Raw genomic sequence first — 8,885 nt, forward strand, 5'->3', positions numbered from 1 at the left:
CGGGAGCGACACGGGGGGTTGGGGGGGAGCGACCTCCGGCCACGTAGACACAATTTAGGTCTATCATGTCATGAATTTTCAATTATATATTGAACTGGCAACCTGAGAAACAAAAAAGAAATCATGCTATGAAGAAGAAATTCACATACATATGTGAACTGTGCATATTAATGCTACCGCATTTGAATCTGCCATATCTATTTCCCAAGCTGAACTTATATTGGAAATCTTGTGCCATGTTAGAGATATGCTATGTCTTACCCACAAAGAGAGAGAGAGAGAGAGAGAGAGAGAGAGAGATGCTATGTCTATGAACTCAGTGTTTTTCAAAGTTATTGGGAACTTTTACCATGGATATATTTTGGACATTGTTTTTTTCCATGAGGGGAGGTTGCACTTGCTTTTTTTTGAGGGAAAGGTTGGACTTGCTTTTTTTAGGGGAAAAAGGTTGGACTTGCTTGAAATGGCATGCAGCACACACACACATGTGGCAACGCTGGCCCAACCCAAAGCCCATCAGAGTCTTTTCCAGGCTCTAGCATACTAAACCCCCATCGGCCACTGGCATGTGGGACCTGGACCAATTTGTTTCGACGCGATCAGCCTAAGGCCTTGATTGGATTGTCGTGTTTCCTCCAATACACGTGTAAAATAAATATAGGTCTCGGCTCGTCGTTTGGTTTCCAGCCCAATTTTGCTACGCGGCCTGTAAGATACAAGTGTAAACTATACACCCCCGTATTTACTTACTACCATTCCCAGCACGCCCTAAAACCCAATAGCGCCCTTGCCGTTGCCGGAGAAGCCACGCCCGGGCAAGCGAGGGGAGGGAACCCGATCACCGCCCCGGCGGCTCCGGCCCTCCCCCGTGATCAGGTCAGGCTCCGATCTCCGGCTACGTGCTCTTCTGTTTAGGCCCGCTAGCTCCCTCCCTCCCTCCCCGGTGGCGCTCCAACGCTTGATTAATGGAGTCTGGACGCCGGATTTGGGACCATATGCACATGGCGGCTTAATTTAGTTGATTGTGCCACTTGGTACTAGTACTTTTTTGAAGGGGAACTTGATACTGGCTAGTTTTGAACCTTAAATATGAATTGTATTAGGCATCCACTTGAGAAATATACGAGAAAAGAGAACACATCTTGCTAATTTTGGGCAAACATAAGAATACGTACTATGGCTCTGCCAATACGACATAATTAGATCTCGCTGGAAACCAATGTATAAAAAAAAGGATCTCCCTGAATTTTACAAAAGGGTATTTGGGGTTGTATACATTTTTGATCTGTAAGTGTCGAGCTTCAACAGTTCAGCATTGAATTTTTTTTATGAGCTGTATATAATACATCTGTTAGCCGGCGCCAACTTCCTGACATTAAAGCAACACATGTATAGGTCTTGGTCAAGTTTGGTTTGCGGAACATAGAAGCATTTTTGGTTTAGGGTTAATTACAAATAGAGGGAGTGCTAATTAAGTTGCACTGCAATGTTTGGAAGCAACACATGTATAGTTCTTCGCAAGGTTTGATTTTGGGTTTGTGAAATTTTTCGCCCCAGGCTGAGATGGCCGAATTTCGGCCAAAATTTGACTAAAATTTGGCAGAAATTTGACCAAAATCTATTTTTTCGCTGGAAAGTATATTTCGCCCCAGGCCGAGATGGCCGAAATTCGGCCGAAATTCAAAACACAGGTTCTTCATCATGTTTGGTTTGCGAAACACACTTCGCCGCAGATTCTTTGGTACCATGTTTTGGGGTTCTTTTGGATGTATTGCAGTGAATATACATACCTGTTTTCTGACGGGACACCCTGTTGCGACGGTGCAGCGGTAGTAGGCGCGTGGACACGGGTTCCCCTTGGATATCTTCTGCCCGTACTTCCTCCACTGGCACCCATCGTTCATCTGATCGATCGCCAACAAACCATACATTCAAATCATATATACGCATATGAGTTTCCACATCCCTTTCATGCATTTACCATTCAAGTTCTTAATTAGGTATCCTAGAGTATATGTAGATGTACGTACCGTTGGTGTGTCACACCTTGCCCTCACCGACACCCTGGCCTTCTTGGCCAGTGGCTGCCGGGCCACCTCCTCCTCCGTTTCCGCGCCGCTGACGGTGATTCTCGGGTTCTTCGCCATCTTGCTTGCTGCGGCTGACGTTGTCGTCTCCGCGGCCTCCCCCTCGGAGCTGCCTCGAGGGCTCAATGTCACCACATCTGGCCGCACCTTCGTCTCACTTCCATCAGTTCTTGCACCAACAGCTCCGCAGGCTGATGAAAGTCCAAGAAAGATGCCCTTGCCATCTGGATTATTAGTGCTGTCCTTGATCTCTTCTCCCATGTTCTGCCTGCTCATGACGGCGCTCGTTCCAAGGCGCAAAGAGACGAACCCGGGGCCGTCGACCGGTGATGTATGATCCGGTGAGCCAACGGCGAGGTTCTTGCCTCGCCCTTGCTGGTGGAGAACGTCGAATTGCTTCTGAAGGGAGCGATGGTCCTCCACCATCCGTGATAGCATCATCTTCAGCCTCTCGTTCTCTTTTCTCACTTCGCCCATCTCTGCCCTTGTGGACGCAATCTTGTCTTCTTGAGCCTGAATGAATGAAACCATCACATCAGAGACACTTCAATTAGTCATTTCTCATTAGTTAAGCAAATCACATATGATAATGCCTAGTTGGCTACTTGGCTGGGTTTGTATATATGACTACTGGGAGCTAACTAGTTTGGTACCTAGTTAGATGAAAAAAAACTATAGGCAAATATACATAGCTAATAGATTTAGGTACTTTTTTCATGAATAAGTTGAGGAATTTCAGGATAATTAAGAAATTTAAAGTCTACTTATTACTAGTTTTTACTGCCTACCAGGCCCTGCCTTATGTAACAAATTAAGAAAAGTTGTGCTGTTTATGTTTGTTGAACATGTTTGATAATTATGTACCTCTTTTTCTGTGCTTGACTGGTTTTGCAAGAACTTGAAAAAATTGCCATCTGAGGCCCGATGATCATCTCTCATCTGCAACGCCAGCATGAAAGTCTATATTAGCATAAGATGATCAAAAAATTAATAACACCATGAATTTATTGGATGACGAGCAGCTAGCTGTTGAAAAATCCAATTCCTGGCTGATCCATATGTTTAATTTGACTGTTCTACTAGTACCAGGATCTGTGGTCCCTAAAGATGATCATCTGACTGATTTTGACATGAGAAAGAGAAGTCCCTGACTTCCATTCATGGATCAAGAGCCACAACCCAAAGAAGAGAGAAACTCAGCCAAATCCTAACCACTAGTCCTAACCATACTTATCCAAATAAATGAACAAGCATTCAATAAAAAAAATCAAACTCTTTGAAGCATATGTGACAGCACAAATACAAAATCAAGAGAAGAAATTAATCAGTTCCAAACCTGATCTTTCAACCGCTCTTGAGCTCCAAGCTGCCGCTGGTCTCCCTTGATCATCTCGATCTCCTTCACAGAAGACAAGCTATCTCTCCTTAGAGCAAGGCAAAGGTCCCTCTCCTCCTCCTCTCTCACCAGCTAGCTTCCGTAGCCTTCCAATCCTTTCTTCTCTAGCCCTTTACGAGCCTTGCCATGGCCTTGTATATATAGGGAGAGAGGCAGCTAGCTAGACGCCTAGACCATGGCCTCGACCTTCTCTTCTCTTCCACCCCCCTCCTGTTTGGACTAGATTTATTTTGGCATAAACAAACGCCGTACGCCGGTGCTTACCTGCGCTGATTAGGCGGCCAGCGTTAGAAATGTCAAACACAGCCTCACCCTTTGGTGAAGACCGAAGACTTGCAGAGACCAGAGAGCCAGAAAAAAACATATATCGGCGGATAGGAGAGGAGACTGAGATTTATGTGTGTGGGAATAGGCTTCGACGTGTGCAACATGCTGTTGTTGTCTGGAGGCCAATTACAACTAGGACGCGCGTCCAAACTGTGTTACGTACGTCGTCGAGCGCGTACGCCCAGCGTTGATGAAGCTTCCTGCCAGTCCTCGTCGTCGGCGTCGGCGCCTCCGCCCACTATTATGGATAGAGAGACTGTCGTCAAGCAAGGAATCGCTTTCAGACCAAATTTCAGTCCTGTAGGGCCGTCCGTCAGAGGAAGTTGATCAGTCATAATCGCTCATACATATATATGTCTCCGAATCCATGTAACGAGATTTGGTTTGAGGTGGAGGACATGGCGGCCCCATGTGTCTTCTACACAATTCAGAATTTTCTGCCAGAAAGAAGTCCATTTAATTTGAGCTCTTTTATGGTACCCTGGGGTAAATTCTGACCGTCAGATCATGAAATCGTACGGTGTGTGGTGACATATACTGCTCCAGTTCTCGCGAGCGGTAGACCATGCACTGGTGAGCTCCCGTCCTTCAGTATAGATATCCTGAGGGCATTTTGGGAAGAAAAAATCGACAGAGGTAATCAGCCCGGCCGCGTGTCGAACAGGCCCTTCCGTCCCTCGTGTCCAACTAGCCCACCCCGCCCTTCCCATCCAATTTCGTTCCCTCCCCTCAAAAAAAAAATCCGATTTCGTCCCCATCGTTTGGCCCCGATCTCCACCGCGCTCTAGGGTTCCGGCCGCCGCCGGCGAGGGCCTGCCATTTGAGGCGGTCCTTCGTTCTCCACCGCGCTCCATAGGCTACCCCCCGCCGCGCGCCTCCTTGCAAATCTTAGGCTGAAATTGGATGTGATTTGCTTAATTCCAGTAGTAGTTTCTGAGAAATATATATTTCATAGCACGAGCACGTAGTATGAGAGATTATTAGAGCAGTAGTTGTACCTACTACGACATGTATTTTGCCGTTGATTGTACAAGTACACATGTACATCTCTGAATAAAGAAAAACCTTATTGCTGAAGTTATAGAACAGAGGTGGTGTTGTTCGACTTCCATTATGCAGTACCATTTCTTGCAAAATACTTCCAATTTGAATAGTTGTCGTTCAGTATTTGCCTACCTCTAATACCATTCCTCACAAAATACATACACCTTTTTTAGTGTCTGAATTTTATTATCTGTTGGTGATCAGTTTTTCGTACTCCAGCTCTTGGATGTGCTATCCTCCCTTCTCACTCTCGGGCTCCAGCAGCAAATGGACGAAAAGCATCACGAAGCAGCTCAGCTCCATCTTCTATAGTTATTTCTTGAATCTGTGATATACTATATAATGCATTCTGTAGAAAACAGAATGATGTTCATTGGAGCCTCTCTCTTGCTATGTTTCTTCCATTTGTTTCTGCTCTAAGAAAACTCCATACTTGGAAAATGTCTCTTCATGACTTCTTCGAAGTTTTTTCTGTAGTTTTCAGTCTTGGGTGCGTGCAGTTTCTTCATGTCACATCTGAAATTTGGGGCCATGTATGTACATTGTAATTAGCAGGGCCTTCCCTGTTTGTGATACTAAATGAGGTACCTCTATATATAGGTTTGCACCGTGTCATTTTTTCCTGTCATTAATTGATCTTCATACCAAGAAAATCCTGTTGGAGGGATATCGTGCATACTCTGGTTTTCAATGCTTTTTATGAGAAGAGGGTTTTCAAGTAATTATTTTTATCGTTGATCTGAACAACAATAATACTTTAGGATTGATCAACACCTGTGTAATATGTAGCCTGAGTTGTGGCTCATGGTAGTACACCACATGGTTGAGTACCTGAGATGGAAAGCCAATCATTAAGATTTTTTTTTCCGTAGACAATTACTAAGTATTTTGAACATATTTTTCCTGCCATCTATTTTTTTGAAATTGGTTGCTTGATTAGAAATACTGACTGTTAGTATATACTCCCTCGTCCCAAAATTCTTGTTTTATTCTATTTGCAACAATTGGCGATTGGTATGAGTACTTATTGACACATCAGTCTAAGGTTTGAGCTTGTGATGCAACTGTGACTGAACAGTGTCGAATGAATTCGTCAGTTAGAGCGTGCATGTACTTGAGTGTTTGGTAGATTTCTTCTCTCTGGTCTTCAAAAATACCTAAATCGACGCGTATTTTGTCATGCTAGTACTGATCAAGAAGGTGTTGACTTGTACATTCAGTTCACATGGCCGAGATATTCACTTGTTTAACTTCACACTTATTAATTACAGTCCAGGATCTGCTAAACCTTGCAAGTACAGGAGGAGCTCTCTGTCCTGTCCTACAAGTCAAAGAGGCCTCCAGGTCAAACAATGCTTGCTGTCACTAGAAACCGATCAAACTTAAAATTCTGTGCGAAACCATGTGCTTGAGATTTCCCACTGAAATACTCATGTACGTGCTTTATAATTATAAGTTTCTCCAGTTGAGTCTGTCTACTTTGTCATGACTAAATGATTCAAAAATAGGGATCGCACCCCATGACTGCCTTCTATTTAGTTTAGATCAAGCTAAAACTTGTTCCTGAATTTCGTAGCCACTTATATGTTCAGTTGTGTGATTTGCAGGCTGAGACCTTGCTAGGTTACTTGCGTGAGCAACGAGAAGGGGGCGGCTCCAGAGCTGGACCAGGCGGCGCAGCTAAGAGCATGGCTCGGTAACACGCTGGTCATGCGACAAAGCTACGAGCTTGGCTAGGCAATGCAACACTGATATGGTGAAATGCAGAAAGTAATGATTGGTTTGTACTAGCAGGTAAACATAAATTCATCGTTGCAGTATCTGTTCCCACTTTGTAATGATGTCTACAACATTTTATTCACAACATCTGTTCCCACTTTGTATCTGTTCCCACTGATTACCTGATTGACCATACGAATTACAGCAACACCAACACTAGCTTATGACTTGAACATGCCTTGTGTGGAGAAGGGTGGTGATATGGAAGCTTGCCCAAGGCATGCGTTTTAAAATACATGATAGAGCATTAAAGAAAGCCTAGAAATGCAATAGTTCATAGACAAATTTAGTTCATCTCCCAAAGTAAGCTGCAATCCTACAAGTGGATGGTTCAAAGTGGCAAATTCTAAATTGTAAAACTTTCTAAAGTTCAATCAGAACTTCAAAAATACAAGCGTAAAGTTTAAACAAATCATAATCCAAATTTTATTCTAGAAAAAGTAGCAAATTGTAACAGCATTCAGCTCTCTTCATCCTTCCTTCACGACTTTCACTATCTTAGTCCTCGCCATTTCGCCGTCCTTTCATGTTCAGTGGAGACTTCACTAGGAGGGCAGTGAGTTGTTTCCTGAACCCGGGGATGTCATCCTGCGTAATAGGTTGAGTCAGTCTTATAGTTGTAACAACGGGAATGGTATGGTTAAATTAAGTGTGGACATCGTACCGCTGTGTAGGCTCCATCTAGATTGTTGCCTGTAAACTTTTCCATATTCTTTACCGCAAAAAGCCCACATGACATGCTGCAATCATATGGATTGTTATAAATATTTTTTTACTATGAATACTAAATGTGTGATTTTAAGTGATGTGTACAGTACCTGTCTTTCTGTTGTGGTATGTTTTTGATAACTTGAACTTTCCAAGTGCTGATGTTGAAATCCTTCCAAGTATCGACTTTTCGGCCACCATGCCGATATGCTGCTTCCATATGGAGTTGCATGCCTTTGAGCTATAATAAATTAAGAAGCATAAGACATATAATATGAGAATTAACTCTCGGTATGTAGTTACTAAGCATTGAAAAATGTACCATGTTTTCTAGTTCCGGGTGGCCTTTCTTAAACTGTTTTATTGGTGATGGCATCGAATCCAGAACTTGCACTGCTCTTTTTTTGGCATTGACAACTGCCACGTACCAATGCTTATTCATCATATTCATAGGAAGAGAAACCTGCATTTTAGACATAATTAGTTATGTACCATTTAGTAATTGACTTAGACTACTGTGACTTACCATATCATGGGAAAGGTACTTTTTGCCTAAAGTACTAGTAGACGTTTTGTTCCGTAAAGCATGGGTATAACTTGGAACACTTCCGTCTCTGACTAGCACACCGCTTACTGATGCTCTCTCTAGGAAGATATTCCCGTCGGCCCATACATCTGGATTGGGGCGCATGTGGCGTACCCATGTTATGGCTGCATCCAAGATCTGAATCGCAAAGCAGTAAGGAATCGAAATAGAAAATAACAATTTGTTAACTATTTAAGATGTTAGCACATACCTTGCATTGCAGCCATCCGTCCGTACTACTTGGAAAGGTTGGTGCTGTCAAGCATCTAAGATCAGCGCGATATAGATGAATTTCATCAATTTGTACCAACACTTTCGAAGAGGGGGACGTATTGACATAGTCAATGACCTCTTCAACAATCTTCTCATCTGGAGCATCATCCGTTCCTGTTCTGGGAGTACTCATGTCTTTCGGAGTTTTCTTGCCTCTTTTAGGTTTTTTGGGTTCATCAAAATAAATAAAATCCTCATTATTTGCAAATGCGGATTTCCTGTCTCTCTTCTTCTGCCCTCTCATTGTAGACCCTCCTGTTCCCTGCGTATCCAAGGTAGGAGATTTAATAAAAAAATAGTGACTCGCACAATTAATATACTTACTTACGTCTGATTTTCATGCATCGTCTCTCTCAAACTCCTTTTGCACAGTAGTGATGTCATCCTGAGCAGCTTGCAAGTTTTTGTCACTAGTGATGTCATCTTGAGCACCCTGGAAGTTTTGCTCACTAGTGATGTCATCCTGAGCACCCTGCAAGTGGTAGGGAGGAGCTTGTAAAATGAGAAAAATAACTCATATAATAAATATAGTTACTAAATTACATCAAAGTCTGAGGCCAAGTCACGGCCATGAAGGGGCGACGCAACAAATTTGTCGCTGTCATTGTACTCGTATTCTGGTCGGCTCCAATAGTCCTGCATAGGTACCTAGTTGTCATTATTTTGTACATAGGAAGGAAAGAGT

The 8,885-nt window shown here is 43.2% G+C and overlaps 1 protein-coding gene across 1 annotated transcript; it reads right to left on the reverse strand.

Annotated features, from left to right (window-relative positions):
* Positions 1-23: 23 nt before the first annotated feature.
* On the reverse strand, positions 24-3,808 carry LOC125532069 (WRKY transcription factor 72B-like). The gene is made up of 4 exons (XM_048696244.1): positions 3,424-3,808; positions 2,952-3,026; positions 2,031-2,600; positions 24-1,904 (listed from the first exon to the last, which is right to left on the reverse strand). Exons 1-4 carry the CDS (start codon positions 3,475-3,477, stop codon positions 1,590-1,592), a joined length of 1,014 nt encoding a protein of 337 aa, XP_048552201.1. The 5' UTR covers positions 3,478-3,808; the 3' UTR covers positions 24-1,589.
* Positions 3,809-8,885: the final 5,077 nt, after the last annotated feature.

Source organism: Triticum urartu, unplaced genomic scaffold, assembly GCF_003073215.2.
Source record: "Triticum urartu cultivar G1812 unplaced genomic scaffold, Tu2.1 TuUngrouped_contig_8960, whole genome shotgun sequence".
NCBI lineage: Eukaryota > Viridiplantae > Streptophyta > Magnoliopsida > Poales > Poaceae > Triticum > Triticum urartu.

What these genes read in the sequence shown, in the direction of transcription:
- LOC125532069 (XM_048696244.1), bottom strand. Translation starts at nt 3,477, where the DNA reads ATGATCAAGGGAGACCAGCGGCAGCTTGGAGCTCAAGAGCGGTTGAAA. An exon ending in AGTCAAGCACAGAAAAAGAG is followed by an intron (nt 2,601 to 2,951) that starts GTACATAATTAT and finishes TCATTCATTCAG; the next exon opens with GCTCAAGAAGACAAGATTGC. An exon ending in CAAGGTGTGACACACCAACG is followed by an intron (nt 1,905 to 2,030) that starts GTACGTACATCT and finishes GCGATCGATCAG; the next exon opens with ATGAACGATGGGTGCCAGTG.